We start from the raw sequence: 16,481 nt of genomic DNA, 5'->3' as shown, positions 1-16,481 counted from the left end.
CCCTATTATTGATGACTCTCCGTGGTACCAGGCACAGTGTACAGGCAGCATGACACAGAACCTGAGCAAGGAAGGGCTGAGCGAAAGCCATTGCACATTTACCATTTAAAGAGCGTGCTAGAGTTGTTCCAGTCCGTTGAAGAGAGCCGAGGAAAGTGTTTGTCCTAATTATTTGAGTTAAATTACCTAACTAAAAAAAGTCCATTCATTGTCATGGGTTTCCAGTGGTTATATTGGACTTAATGTATCTCGTGATGTTGTATGCATAGGCTTTTGTTTCAGCCCTGTTGCTGTATGTTCATGAGGGACTAAACTAAACTGAAAAGAATGGGAGACTGCAATCTGGGTGATATGGTTTGAAGCTGGCTCCCTGCCAAGTCTCCAAACCTTACCACCAGAAGTCCCCCCCCCCCCCCCCAAACCTCAGGGAGAAGAGGGAGAAAAACAACCAGCTAAGAAAACCCGAAACGAGAGAGACAGCTAAAGTGATATATATAAATATATTTACACTTATATATACAATTTAAAATATATACAATTTTCACAAGGGAAGGGAAAGGGAAAGGGGAAGGGAACAAAACCAAAATTATATATATATATATATATATATCCCAAATCAGTAGCCTGAGATCTAGTAACTAGAGAGTTAGCAAAGGAAATATATCACCACTCTCTTTGGGACAACTGAGAGTTGCTCCGGGACGATCGCCGGCAACCTCCGTCTCCCAAGGTCGACAAGGCCTCACCAGGCCTCGCTCCCCAACACGGCAGACTCAACAGCAGGGAACCTGCACCTCCAAGCCGCTGGAAGGAAAGAGAACGAAGGCCTCTCCTCCTTTCTTCTTATAATCTGGCTTACGTAAAAATCGTAGGGAATACTGGGTAAATCTGGACCCTTCCTTGGTTACAAACTGGTCACCAAGGAAGGCCTAGCCCAAACCACCACACTGGGTAATGGTACCACTTAACTAATCTTTAAGCTTTTGTCATACATATGTTAAGCAATATAATGTGCCTGTGTCCTATGTAACTTCTCTTGCCCTTTGATCATCCACTTTCTTTTTCCCTAGGGGAAAATTTTCTATATTTTATTTTGGTGGAGATTTAAAAAACACAAAACAAGCAAACCAGCAAAAAAACAACCAAAACCACAACAAAAAAACCCCAACCCTATTACAAGGCATAAATTAAAAAAATATTTTGTGGTCTTGGACTGATAGACTGAGTTTTGTGATGGTTTTCAGCTTCTCTGGGAATTCATTTTCAGCTTGGTCGTCTATGATTGGCCCACAAATGACACATGTTAATCATAGCACTTAACTAGCAGGTGCTTAGGTATTTTGCTGTAGAAGATCATGTAAGAATAGGAAAAGAACAGCAGACAATAGAATTACAGGCTGAACTGTTGCATTTTATGCTTTCAAATCTCCATGCACTCCCCATCTTAACTTTGTTTTCATTTGGTTTTAATGAAATCTTTAGTAGTCTCTTCTGGACAAAACCATTCTATGCCACACATCACCTCTTTTGGCTGAGAATGCCAAGTCTGCCTAGAACTAATTTTGTTTGGGAGATTTTGCAAAAGTGAAATATGTATTTCTGTGAGTAAACTTCAGATATAGTTTGTTTGTCTTCTAAAATGCTTACATCAAATGCATTTTGCAATTTCTGTGAAGATCACTGAAGTTTGGTCACACTGAGAGCGGGTCCCTCCCATGGTCTCAGTGATATTCTGTCTGAAGCTGACAAACTGCACAAGAGAAAAACGTTATGCTTGAGAGCCTAAAGGAGAATTAGAAACATCATGACAGTGAAGATGCCATTTGTTAAAAGGAAATTGGGAAAAGGCTCATACTGTCAAGCAGAAAGTGGGGGATCAGGACTGGAGGTTGGAACTAAGATCTGGAGATGAGTATGTGCAGTCAGAGGTGGCATGGGAGGGGTGGTAGAAACTCAGGACAAGTGCATGTTAGCCTGCACTGCTGAGGGAGTGCTGGCTGCACAGAGCTTGGGGATAAGATGAGGGAAATTTGGTGTAAACTTACTCTGTCTCAAGTGGGTGTGTATTTCGATACAGTCTTGAAGATATTGTTACTTACTTTTTTTTTAACTCTTGTGCTGTTAGTTCTTGATTATGTTCTAGCTTTTGTGTTTCCAGAACCAAAAAAATTTGTACCAGAAGATAAACTTGACACAAATTCCTTGCTGGGCAATGTGTAGAGCAAAAAAAAGGAGGAAAATCTGTGGAAGATGCATAGGGAGGCTACAGGCTTAACCAGTGAAGATAGTCAAAAGGGATTGAAAAAAAAGAAGCTAGCTTTATAATGGCTGCTGTAAGCCAGACCCATGTTATGACATGTAATAAATTATTTGTAGAATTTTAAAATTTTGTTTGGGTTGCTGTTCTCCACAACTGAGATGTGCTCAAAGCCAGTAAACTGTGGCAAGCTTTTAGTGGTTCTGGCTTAAGTTTATTCTGTGCTAAAGAACAAACCTTATGAAACACCCTGTATTTTCAGAGTAGGGGCCAGATGCAGTGGAGCACATCAGCAGGAGCATGGACCTGGGGCAGCAACTGGGGGCACGAGTCAAGGAAGGACTGGGCTCTTCTGTGGCGAAGGGAAGCAGTGGGGTACAAGAGACAACCTGGATGGTGGGAAGGGAGAGAATAGCGAGGTTTGAGCATGGAAATACTTGAGACCAATGACTTAAATGCTTGTGTTTTGTGTGATTTAGTGGTTTTATGCTCTGTATCTGGTTTTCCAGGGTGTCCCAAAACCAAGTAGGACAGCATTTCACCTTTGTGCTCACCGACATTGAAAGTAAGCAAAGGTTTGGATTTTGCCGTTTGACGTCAGGAGGCAAGGTCTGCCTCTGTATTTTAAGGTAAGTTGGTATAAGAAAAATTAAGTCAAGGAGTCAATATAAAAAAAATACAAGAACAAAATTATCTTTTGCAAATTCTCTGCTAATGTTTTACTTCTCTATCAGGGTATCATTTTTCTTCAACAGTGATACCCTGAGTTAATCTTTTCTTCCTTCATCAAGCTAGAAACAAATTTTTTTGCTGTCCTCCTAACAGTGTCGGTCTGGCTTCTAATGCTGTAGTAACAATGTTTCAGCAGTTACATGCACTTAAGTATGCACACTTAAATACAGTATGGACTGCTGCAGAGCAAAGGGTGTAAATTCTCAGCTGGTGTAAACCTGGGTATTTCTTTTACCATTTCCCTGTAGACATACATTAGCTAAAGATTAATCAATGGTCTGTTACTTGGTAGAAATAACTAAGAAAATGAAAAGTGGCAAGCTGTAATTTTTCACTGAACCATAACCAAAGCATTGCCTTTATTGTGACAATTTCAAATTTACAATGCACAGCTGAATGCATAACAGCACTAGCTTCAGACCATTGTACTTCTAGCTGGGGAGTCTGTCTTCTCTGTGTGTCTGAGTGTGTGTGTGAGTGTGTCTGAGTGTGTGCTGTGTTTAGCTCAGACAGAAAGAATGTATCAGTTTCCATCTGATATGTTCTGATATCCAGTCTGGTTTTCACTCTGAATCCAAGATCCATTAGAAGTGACAAAATGAAAGAGGACTCACTAAGCAGATTTCTTTTGGCATTTTATCTGTTTCCACCTTGCAGATGATTGTTGATCTTAAATTAAACAAAGGAAAAAATAAATTAACAAATGAATGCTGTCTTTATATATAAAGAGTGTGTGTGCATGTTCACTGTGGCTTTTGTCTATATATCAAAATAACATAAAATGATATTTGCTGTGTTTATATACACATGATGACTGATGTATGAGCAATTTGAACTACTTTTTCATCACAGGTATATGCACAATAGTCATAGACTTATATATAAACACACAAGGGCAGGTGTACGTAAATGCCATGTCGAACTACCATCTGCATATGCACATCTATGTATATTGCCTCAAACAAGAGGAATATATTAAGATTGCTGACTAAGGCTTTTACAAAGGCATCTAGAGATAGTCCAATACAAAAAAGTTAACTAAATGAAGTCATCATAAATAACTGAAATATAAGTAAGAATCTCTGAAAAGAAGAGCAGAAACAAGCCAGTCAAAGTGATGAGAAGGAGATAGCGTAGAGATTTAGATGGGCTGGTGAGGGGGTAACAGGACACAACTTTTCAGTTGTGCGTGTCTTTTATTGATGATACCAAACCATGTATTAAGCTGTGCCAGGGCTGCTAAAGACCGAGGATTTGAACTACTGAGTGGCATTCTTAACTGAAAGCTGAAGAAAAGACCGCTTGTCCATCAGCAGTTTAAAGCAGTGTCTAAGATTAAAGTCATGTGGTTTATGGGACTTCTCTCTGTAATTCATTCTTTATCTGAAACACTAGCTAAAGGAAATTATCTCTGAATTTGCAGCCACATGGTCCTGCTTTAAACTGGATAGTTTGAAACAGAAAATATACTTGTACATAGAAAATTTTTCTATAGGTTTTACGGGATTTTTTTTGTGTTCTGTATACACATGTATATGAATTGTGTAAACAGAATCTTCTCCCAAATCAGAATGTATTGTTCAAGTTCTCTGTATGTTTATCAAGTGAAGTAAAAATCCTCCCAGGTAGCTTTCTCAGGCATTGTCGAAAATGAACATGCAGAACTTTCCTGCAGTTGCCAAATTTGAAGTGCAAGTAAGTGCTAAACCATAGTAAGGTGAGAAAATAAATCTTGGATTATTATCCAGAAAAGTTGTGCGATTCCTTTGCAAGTTTTATTTTAATTTTTTTTTTTTTTTTTTTAACTGCATGACTGCTTTGTGAAGCTCTCCCAGTGTGGATCCTGCTGTATCACCTCCTCCCTCTCCACAAACTGTTGAACTAATGCAGCCCTGTAAGACAGCAATAGACATATGCCACAATAGGCATATTGTAAAATACCTTGTTGTGCTCATATCTTGTACTGGATCTTTTCTCCTAGTTTTATTTTTTCCATTTTTAGGAAATGGTTTTGTTAGTTGAGGTTTGAAGTGGCACAATAGAAACTTCAGCGTTCACTTTTGAATAATGGGAGACTCAGTTCTTCTGGCTGTTGTTTCTAAGTACCACTGCTGCTTGCAGTAGGAATAATACTTTCAGGGTTTACATGAAATTGTTTTTGTATTACTTGAATAGTTTTAGTACAAAGTACAAATAATTTGTTAAAAATCCTGAAACTGTTGATGGACTCTGAGGTTGACCTTAGGTATGCTGAGGAACACAAAATGCATCATTAAAATGCTTAGTCCTAGATTTCATTAATTTTATGACTATAAAATTGTCACCTAGGTTTCTAAATGAAATGCTCTAATAAGGAAGACAGGTTTATGTGGTCAGGCTTTGTAGTTCTTCAGTTCAGACCACGCTTGAAGGTTTTTCACTCTTCCTTTAGGCAAATCCCTTAGAAGCAGAATGTTTCAATTTTACACATTTTGTGTCAATTTTCCAGACAGAAAAGCAGCCCCTAGACATTAGACATTTAGCTACGGAAAGGCAGTTTCCTTAGTTTTATTTGATTACTAGAAGTTAGATTCCTGCTGATAGTTCACGACTGTTAGTGGTTACCTGACTATTTGACAGAAAACATTTCCTCTCCTTTGTTTAACCTTTGACTCATGAATGTAAAAGTTTTATCAGAGCTATAGCAGAAGCACCAGTGAGGTGGAAGTCTACTTATGGCAACAAGGGTTATGTGTGACTTTGAATAAAAGTCTGAGCTCCTGCCTTGTGGCTCATTTGGGTTGAAAGAAAATGTTAAGTACGTTTTTAATTAACCATGAAATATCTTGGTCTCTTGCTTTTGTGGCAGACAGTGGCTGTGCTTTTAAATAAAGACCCCTGTATTCTCAATCAGGGAATATATGTCTATGAAAACAATATTGTGTATGTTTTGATGTTTCTCTTTATTATGGAAGAAATATTTAGAAAAATTTTTGTATGTTGTTGGAGGTTGCCTATGTTTGTCTTGTATGTTTGTTTCTCAAACAGCTGTTGGTTATAACATAAGGAATGCAAAGACAATGTGTACAATTAAAGAAAAATAAATAGGAAACTAATAATGATTTCATAGCTTAAGAAATAAAATTATTTTTATTTGAAGTTTAGGTTTCTACATATATTAAAACTGAACATTAAAGCCCTGTTTTTCCTCTGCTTTATCTATTGTGAAGGGACTTCATTGATAACCTTTTGACGTTTTCATAAAACAACTAATTAATTATAAAATGCACTCCTCATAAATAATTTTATGAATACAAATGTGCTGGTAAGGTCTTTCTAGTAATGGACTTTAATTTTGATTTTATCTGTTGTTAAGGTACATATTAGTGTGACAGTTTTGAGTTAGGAATAATATATGACAGGTCTCTGTTAAATTCAGCCACTTCAAAACTATGTTTTTCACACAGTACATTTCTGTACTGACTTGAGAAAAAGTTGTTACCCAACATAATAAATGGTGATGGACACTTGAGTGCTGGATGACTTTTCTGTACATGGACTAGTTCTTCTGTGCAAAGCAAAGATTAAATAATTTTGTAAGATTTGCTAACAGGACAAGCTAAGAAGATTCTTTTACCTGTAATGCTTCTTGGTTTTAGCTATCACACACAAAAGTGCCATAAAAGGCAACAAGGCCAAGTGCCAGCTTTCTACATGTGGGTCACAACAACCCCAAGCAGTGCTGCAGGCTGGGGGAAGAGTGTCTGGAAAGCTGCAGAAAAGGACCTGGGGGTGCTGGTGCAGCTGAACATGAGCCAGTGTGTGCCCAGGTGGTCACAAAGGCCAGTGGCATCCTGACCTGTATCAGAAATAGTGTGAGCAGCAGCACCAGGGCAGTGATTGTCTCTCCGTACTGGGCACTGGTGAGGGGCAGCTCAAATCCTGTGTCCAGTTCTCAATTCAAGAAACAAGTTGGGTTGTTGGAACGAGTCTAGAGAAGGGCAACGGAGCTGGTGAAGGATTTGGACCACAAGTCATATAAGTAGTGGCTGAGGGAGCTGGGGGTGTTTAGCCTGGAGAAAAGGAGGCTCAGGGCAGACCTCGTCACTCTCTATAACTCCCTGAAAGGAGGTTGTAGCAAGGTGGGGGTCAGTCTCTTCTCCCGGGCAACCAGTGACAGGACAAGAGAAAATGGCCTCAGGTTGCACCAGCAGAGGTTTAAATTGGATATCAGGGAAAAAAATCTTCAAGGAAAGGATTGCCAAGTACTGGAACAGGCTGTCCAGGGAGGTGGTGGAATCACCATCCCTGGAGGTATTTGAAAGATGTGTAGATGTGGTGCTTAAGGACATGGTTTAGCGGTAGATTTGACAGTGCTGAGTTAAGAGTTGGACTCAATGATCTCGAAGGTCTTTTCAAACTTACCGGATTCTCTGATTTGATGTACAGTGCTTTATCCAATATGATATAAGGGATAAAGATGTAAAACACAGGCTTTAATAATCATGGCAATGTTTATCTATGAATAAATCTGTTTACTAGAGTAGTCCAAATAGATTAATAGGATTATTAACAAATGTGCCTTCCAAAATGGGCTTATGATATAAGAGGACAAAAATGTTGGCTGACAGCCTTGAGGATGCTACAAAATGTGAAGAGCTTATACTTGGTCTTTGAATTGAGAATCTAAAATACCACCTGAGAGTTGTCTTTATTATGAACACAGCTGTGTTTACTTTTGAATGCAGAGATGTATTCTATACGCACACACACAAATACATTCTTTATTGTTTATGAAAATGACAAATATAACAATTCTTTATTATATTGAATTAATTACAATTAGCAAATCTATAAAAGAAACATATAAAGTGAACTTTTTCTGTTTCCAATAGGTCTTTGTAATATTTTGTTGCAGTAAGAACATTGTAATTCAAAATATTGACAAAAATTTTTGCAATTAAACCGTTCTATTGAAGAACTGAAGATTATGTGGAAAAGAAGCAGAGGACGGGTTCTGGTGGCCTTTGGTTTCATGCCATAAAATGTAATGGAGTACTTGTTTTGATTTCCTTAAGTTTTCAGGTTTAAGAGGCACGTAGAATTTATATTAACCTCATGTCTGTGATTATAAGGCTTAAAGCAATTCTTTTTCCAGCCTTTCAGCTCAAAGGAAACTGACTTTATTTTATAAACTATGTTGAAGTAGTGTGTTTTTACAATGTTTTTCTTTGCACTTTTGTTACATGAAGACATGGAAGTGTATCATGAGGCTGATTTTGCTAAGGGAATAAATTCTTGTGCAAGTGCTCTGGTCAGCATGCCTCACTGTACAAAAGAAAAATTCTCCTGTGGCTTTTTGTTAGGGTTCATTAATTTCAAATAATGAATTTGACCTTTTTTAAACAGACTTAAAAATTGCATTTAATTTTTCTTTTCTCAGCAAGAGAGGAGTTGAGCTCATACATATAGGAAAGAAGTATGGTAATATTTTATTGAAGTAGGAGCATTTATTTTTATAGAATGCTGTTCATAAGTGTTCATTATGAAAAATAGATGATCAGATGATATTTTGGAGTATTCGACAGCAAAATATACTGGGGTCGTGTATACTGCTAACACAGAGGTGATAGCAACAGACTGGAAAGCCTTTAGGTAGTCTCACCTATTTGTGTGTCCAGTGTTATAAAAATACTTTGCAATTTATACCTACCTTGTGCCTTGACTTGGACAAAACACTAGGACAGTGTTCCAGTCCCTGCTGTAATTTGAGGCTGTAAAGCTGTTCAGTAGCTCTGACATTTGCAGGTACTCTGAACGCTGTGGTGAACAATTCTGTTTGCCCATCTAGGCTGTGTTTCAATGATGTGTAAAACCAGGTTAACATGATTTCAGAAGATAATAGAACAGGAGTCCTAGGTGAAAGAAAGCTCAAAGATCAGATGTTTTAGGTGCTATTATGATGGGTGTTTTACAAGGGCGTGCAGCGTTCATGCCTGTAAGCAGTGATTGACCTTACACAGGTGCACTGAAGTAAATTTTTATGATTATATAAGAATATATTGAATAGCAAATGCAATAAGGTCACACCTTAACCACTGTCAACAATACCAAGCATTAAAAGTGTCTGTGAGCATTAAGAGGTTGATGTAGTTTTGATTAATAGCCAGCACAGGGTATGGTAAAGTGTGATAAAGACATTAATATAGTGGTTTTAAAGGAAATCATTAAATCCTTACCACTGTGTCTCTTTGGCTTGGCAAGAGTAAATTCATGACGGGTTTTTGTGGTTTGCTGGTTCGTCTTTTTTTTTTGATTTGGGGTTGTTTGGTTGGTTGGGGTTTTTTTTAGTGTGTTTTGGTTTTTTTGAGAACCAGCAGTTAAGCATTTATAAGGATAGCAAAGAGTAAGATTGCTAGACAATGCACAGCTGTGTTCAGATTTCTACTGTTCTTTTTTTTTTTTTTCCCTGAGAACTGGGATCTGTTTCTACAGCTTTGTCAGCTATGTGCTGAGAACAGAGGTGTTAAAAAGAAAACATAACCCTTCATTGGACTCACTGTACAAAACCCTGGCTTCTCTACCAGCTGGGCTTTCCCCTAACAGCTCTCCTTTTCCTATCAGGGAAAAGATTTAGGTTCTGCATGCTGGGCTTTTTCAGTGGTGGTTAGCATGTTTCCTGAAATATATAAATTTGAAATTTTAAGGTCTGTCCACAATGTGCCCTAAAGCCTTTAAGAAATTAATTTCTGTAGATTTACACTGCTCTGAGTAACAAAGTCTGTAGTATTGCATATAAATAAATAAAACATTTCAGGCTTTATTTCCTTTCCAGCTCCCCCTTCTAATCTCAAACAGAGATGTCTAACAGATGTGAGAAGATGTGTAATTTGTAAATGAGGTGTAATTTATACTGGTACTATTTAGTTTATCAGATTTAATAGCTTAAATAAGGGTGATGGAAAGTTCTGTAGCATGTGGTCACTGATGATGTCACTGTTAAAGGTAACTCTTCTGTAAATAGGTGATAAAAATTGGAATTTATTCCATTATGTTTGAATTTCTTTCCTCGTGCTCTTCAGTGTTGTCTTATTTATCTTACATTCTGTTTAATTCAGAGTATTGCACTCATACAGGCTGCAGATTAGAGTTAAAATTCTATTAAGTATTCATGTATTAATGTACTGTATGTTTACAATATTGGTGAATGTTTTTATTTTTGAAAGTTAATTCTATCTATAAAAATGACTTTATAGGGAGATCAATATTCTTACCTATAATACAACATCTATACTACTCTGTAGCATTGCACCATTTGTCAAATATGGGGTACCTGGTCTGCCCAAGTAAAGATTCTCCTGGGAAGTAGCAGTTCTGGCAGGACACTGGGTATAGGAGGATGTAGAATTTCAGAATTACAAATAACTACTGAAAACTGTAACAATTAAAGATAGTGGGAAGGAGATTGGACAGTGTTTCAAATGGGTTTTTTGGTGCCTTTAAAATAGTAAGTCTAAGTATTATGAGCTAATCTGTGCCTAATGGAACTTCATAGAGGTGCCCAGCATAAAGAATCTATCTATGAGTGACATACCGTTAAATTTGTGGGGAAAGTTTTATATGCTTTTCATTTATATGTAAAAATATTATAAAAATGTGCAAGTCAGATCAATCATCAGAGTATTTTATAAGCATTGGAAAAATATATTGATATTTTATTCAACCAATTTTTTCCTCCTCTTTTAGTTACTTACCATGGTTTGAGGTATACTACAAGCTCCTAAATACCCTGGCAGATTATTTGGCTAAAGAACAGGTAATTTTAGATATTCTGTTTCTTTGTGGAAAATATTTTCCTTGAAATGCTGAGAAGGGATTCTATACTTTTTAAAAGTGTAAAATTTTAGTAGGATTTAGTAGCAAGTGTATTCATCTTACTGAAATTCAAAGAATCTGAACATACAGCTGCCACAGTCACTTGAATCCCCCATTTGTCTTAAAAAGCTGCTGAAAATATACCTTTATAAAGTGTCAGTCTCAGCATAGACAAGTCCTGGGTGAAGTGTGAGCAAAGTGTCACATCACTGGAGAGCTGTGACGTATCAATTGTAAACCATAGATCTCTGGAACTATCTGATTATCAGCTGCAAATGCTTTTTGTTCAGAACTGTATAAAATATGATGTACTGTTTCACCCTTCATATTAACTAAAAACTACTTCTCGTAATTCTGTCATCTCAGCTAGCAGGACAAAATTACTTGCAGCATTTGGTGAAGAATCATGATAGTTTAGTTTGCATATTCATGAGCAATTAGATGTATTCCAGCATTACACAGCAAAGGAACTACTGGCATCTGTCTTTACTGGGAACATTAAAGCTATACCTTTCTGCTTTAACTGTATTTGTGTACTAGATTACAATTAAAAAAAAAAAAGGCATCAGTATTTAGCCATATGCTCTTGACTGGAGAAGCTGACATTTCAAAAATACATGAAATGTAGAATAAGCAATAATTCTGCATTATAGTAAACGGACTACAGAGAATGATGATATTTTATGTATAAAGGAAATGCAGCAGGAAAGTTTGGTATTAGCTATGTGTTTCAATAAAGTGTTAAATATGTCTGTCTTACAAACGCTGTAATGGGAACTTGGATTGGGCCCCAACTTCACTGCTATAGAAAAACATTGTTATTAAGGTTCTATTTGCAGAAGGGGATGGGTGTTGTCTTGATCACCCGTGCTGGCATTGCAGCTATTACTTGAAGCAATTTAAGTAGTAGAATTTTATGTTTGTTGTTTTATATACTAAGAAAACTACTTTGATGGGTCAGAAAGTTTTAGCAGTGTTTTGTTACACTGCCTGGTGCCACACCTGTTGCTGAGGAGGTTGTTGGAGGATGTTGCTCCCTCCTGGCCCCAGGCACCGTTCATCTGACCAAGAGCTAGACCCAAAGTCTTGTCGATTATCTTATTTTATGTGTTCTGATGAAACATTTTCAGAGTGTACAATATAGATATGTAGCTGCATATTTAGTAAAACTTTGAATAGACATATATCCTGGCTAACAGTTTTAGGAAGATGATGTCCAGGATGCATGGACCAACTAGACATTTTTTCACAGTTTTCAGTTGCAAATTATGTGATTGATTTAAGGAGTATATGGGGAAATGTAAGAGATTGCCTTAACTTGCAGATACCATCATTTTTTGAGATACAAAGCTGGCCTGAATTTTGTACTTAATATTTAAATACTTCACTATGAATTACAATTGTTTTTGTCCTTAAATATTTATACTCGTTGGTAACATATAGTTTGATGTGTAGTAAATAGTAATTATTTTTTATATGATAATTAACTACCTTTTAAAAATATTCCCTACAGGAAAATGACTCAAATGATTTGTTAAAATCATTGTATAGCCATCCTGTGCCAAAGGCAAATGCTTTAGTCAGTTTAAGTGTGGTAAGTATTTTTTCTTTTTTGTTCCTACTCCGATTACTGATTATGAAATAGTAGGTAAAGTTGAAACAAAAAGAAACCCCAACCCTTTGAAAGAGTAAATTTATGTTGCTTCCCATTATTAACTGGATTGGACAACCTTTTCTTTTTTTTTTTTCCTTTTTTTTTTTTCTCTATGCAGGGTAGAGTTTGTCTCATATTGTTTTCTGAAAGTCAGAGTCATAAAGAAGCAGAAATTTGAATTTTGCTCTATGGATGAGAAAGTAAACTGCAGTGGGATCTGACAGTGCTAGAACTACTTCTTTGTGCTTCCAGCTGTTTCATGTAGACATTTTTGGTTTCTCCTGCTGTGCATCAGGAGACAGTAACTCAGTTTTATTGCCTCTTATGTCTGAGTAGGTAGATTTGTAGGATTGGACAAAAGTCTGTGTAAGCTGGCTGCTTTCCCATCCTTCTTCCCCTTCTTCTAGTTTTGCTTAATCATGCAAAAATGCTGTAGGAAGAACAGTAGAAGTGCACTCTGTTATAGGAAGCTTGCAGCACATCTAGGTGAAAGAATGTGCCCAGCCCTACCTTGCTTTTGTGCTCTGACTTTCTGGGATGTCGGACAGGGCACTGAATCTATGGCAAGATGATGTTATTGCAGAAACATCAAAAAGTGAACCTGTCATTGTTACAGTTCCTAAAGTTTTAAACAGAAATAGCATATGTTTAAATACAGTTTTAGAGCTTGTGTGAAATATAAAGCCCATACAGAACCTCTGCTGTCTCCAAGGCACTGTGCATGTTCACAGCAGTACAGTTCCTGCACTTGGCAGTGTGTAAATAGCTGTTTCTTGATTGAACCAGCACGGTTTTCAGGATGGAGAAAGAAGGGATTTTTGTAAAGGCTTCCTTTACACACACACTGAAAGATCATCAGATTATTTATCTTGACCTTATTTGTGTCATTTCTTGTTAATTTCAAATCTTTTATTTTAGAACTGAAGCCAATACTTCAGTTAAAGTAAGCACAGACTCTAGAAAAACTCTCTTATGAAGGCATAGACAAATGAAGAGTCTACCACTTCTGTTCCAGCAGTTTCTGACCCTTGCTGCTTAACATAATGCTACCTTTATTTTAATTTCTCATGTTTCAAATCCCTTGTTTTTCACTAGGCTACAGGGACCTAATATTTTCCCACCTCGAACAGTGCTAATCAACTGTATTTGGAAGTCCTTCCAGTCTTGTTTGTTGTTTTTCACCAGAACAATACTGGATTTTTAGGCTCCAGTTGGATTTTTTTCCATTGATAAGTTTTTTTTTCTTCTGTTGTCAGTGTAATGTTTCAGTTCCTAGTACCTTCGCCAAAAATATTTCTATATATCAAATAATATTTTTCTGCCATTAATTGCAGTATTAAAACCACTTATAATTTAGCAACTCCAAAATGCTTTATAAAATATCCTTCTGAAGTCCTGTGGTTCAGAGGGACATGTCGAAGTTTTAAGATTTCTTCCTTGCATTTTTTGCTAAGTGTTGCTCTCAGTGTTGCAGTTCATCTTGCATAGAATTTGCCCACCTCAAAATGAACGTGGTGGTGAATACAGTTGGCTACACTGGAACAACAAATTGCTTGCAATGAAGTTGATACTTGTTAGTTTTATTTCAATGTCGTATGGCTTTGGAATTGTTTTTTTTCTCAATTACGCCTTGTTCCCAGTAGCTTGTTACATCAAAGAGTATTGTAATCTTTCTAGCTGAACAACTATTGTCTAAACTCAAGCCTCTTGCCAGGGACAGTTGAGCAAATATTGTGGGTTCAGATGGGGCAGAGCCAGGAAGGAATAGATTATCTGGACTCCTGGTGCTTGTTGGATCTACAGGCATCTTTGTTTTTGTAATGCTTAGTGCTGCAGGGAGCGGGGAAATGGTTATGACCCCTTTCAATTCTAACTCTGTGTACCTGGTCTTTTGTATTGATGTTTCTTTCTTGGTCCTCATACATTGTAGATAAGCTGGACTGGAACCTTCAGTAATAATAGACTTAAAAAGAAATCATAGTCTGAAAAATAATTGTAGAAATGACATAATGAAGTGGCTTTTCTTTGTACCAGGATCAGTGTAGTTCAAATTTCATGGTGCAGAATCAGGAAGATGCCTCCCTCATTCACTCAGGTGTGCAACCTCGTAGATTGCAGCAGGGTTTGGATGGCAGCCCCCAGTGGTACTTAGGACTGTTTGTGTATTACTATGCATAAATTACATCCATTATCTGGATACATGGTGTTTTCTAGTAATTCTTGGTTAAGAGGACACCAAAATTCCTTGGTCCAGTTAAGTACCAAGTTCTCCTCTCACCTGTTGGTCATAGTAATAAATAGTCTGCAGCTGAATAACAAATAGTCTGCATTTGTTCTAATGAAATCTGAGCTTAAATTTAATTAGGTCACTTTTCTTTTACCCATAGAGGTCTAGCAAAAGTGATTTTTTTGTTAGTTTGGTTTGGCTTTGTGTTTTGTTTTGTTTTGTCAGAAAAGCTAGCTAAGCCTGAATTCAAATATGGGAGAAATAAAAAGAAGAAAACTTACTTTCAGCCAGTATTTTAAACATGGAATTTTACAAGCATTAGAGCCAGCTTTGGCCTTTTTTGCTGAAAAACTAAAAAGTCACTTGTTCAATCTTTCTCTCGTCTTGCATAAGAACCAAGAGATGATTTTTACAAGTGAGCAAGTTTTGAAAAAACAACCTTGTCTTATATCGGTGAGTTTAAAAGGCACTGACTGTCTAAAGCCTATTGTAATTAAAGAAATAATTACTTGCTATCGAATATCTCTTTATTTCAGGCTTATTTGTACCTGTCCTTTGGGAGATTCTGCTGCTGTCTTTAGCCTAAAAGAGCAGTCTGATATTAATGTGCCTTTTCTCTTTAAATCAAACTTCAGAGCTATGTGTGCATGCATCGTAATCCTTGAATTGATGAACAAAACTTGCATTTTCTTGTGTCCTTTTTAAGAGAAAACTTTATGCAGGACAGCAACTATTATTTTCGTATCTCTTCCAAGGTCATACGTCTTCCTAAGGGAGTTCACAGAGATGTGCAAGGACTCCATACACATTATTTTTGCTGCTTTATGACTCTTAATGACTGCAGTAATGGCCTTTGCTTCTCATGGTTCTGGCTTCCTTTTCTGTTTAATGAGTGAAATATTATTACTTTGTTAATTATAAATAATTACTTCTCTAAGTTATTAACTTCATTACTCAGAAATCTTTTGATAAATATTCTGTGACCTTATTACATATAGGAAATAATTTTCTATTTTCACTATACTTCTGGAGAATATAGGCATTCTATCTGAATATTTCCTTGTTCTTGACTGGAGAAAAAAATCTCAGCTTTTTTTCTCTGTTGATGCAAAACAATAAGCAACGATATTTATTGTGCAAGTGGTATGATGTTTATGGGATGCTGTTTTAAAGCCAGTTTTTTTCCTTAAATTTTAACTACTGCCAAATGACCTAATTTGTGGGAAAAATTTTCTATTAAATGTATCAAGCTGGTTTAATAAGTCTCCTACATAGACTTAATAGTATTATTATTTTTTTTTCTTGAATGCAAGATACATTTAGTATCTTAATATCTTTGTTTTGGTCTATCTTTTTCAAGTTTGACTTGAAAACAAGCTATGTCTTTGTGTTGTTGATTGTAATTTAAAAAAATATACTGTGAAAACACAGTCTATTAAAAATGTAAAAACTTTATTAAAAACAAATAAAAGCCAAATAGTCAATAATTATCATCTTTACTTAGTATGTACTAAGTTTTTTTTCTCCTTCAAGATTTAGAATAACATTCAAAATACCTTAAAATTACTGAGCTAAATCCATGTCTGATAACTATTAAGAGCATTCGATTAATAAGAGTAATTTACATTACATCTGTTTTTAGTTTAATCCATTTTATATTTACATCCTAGATGGCCTGAAACTAGGATGCATAAAATTGCTAATATATTTCATAAATGGCTGCAGAATCTCAAGCATTTCTATTAGCACATTTTTGA

The 16,481-nt window shown here is 36.4% G+C and overlaps 1 protein-coding gene across 3 annotated transcripts in view; it reads left to right on the top strand.

Moving 5' to 3' along the window:
- The window catches only part of DENND1B (DENN domain containing 1B), a 157,429-nt gene that overhangs the window by 64,765 nt on the left and 76,183 nt on the right, over positions 1–16,481 (top strand). For 2 of the 3 annotated variants that reach the window (XM_027666102.1, XM_027666104.1), the window contains exons 5-8: positions 2,767–2,886; positions 10,715–10,784; positions 12,357–12,437; positions 15,118–15,177. In XM_027666102.1, coding sequence (XP_027521903.1) covers positions 2,767–2,886; positions 10,715–10,784; positions 12,357–12,437; positions 15,118–15,177 — 331 coding nt within the window. The remainder of the gene's footprint in view (positions 1–2,766; positions 2,887–10,714; positions 10,785–12,356; positions 12,438–15,117; positions 15,178–16,481) is intronic. The other variant, XM_027666103.1, reaches the window with a different exon arrangement.

This window comes from Corapipo altera, unplaced genomic scaffold (genome assembly GCF_003945725.1).
Source record: "Corapipo altera isolate COAL_440 unplaced genomic scaffold, ASM394572v1 119, whole genome shotgun sequence".
NCBI lineage: Eukaryota > Metazoa > Chordata > Aves > Passeriformes > Pipridae > Corapipo > Corapipo altera.
This window is presented reverse-complemented; position numbering and strand designations above follow the sequence as displayed.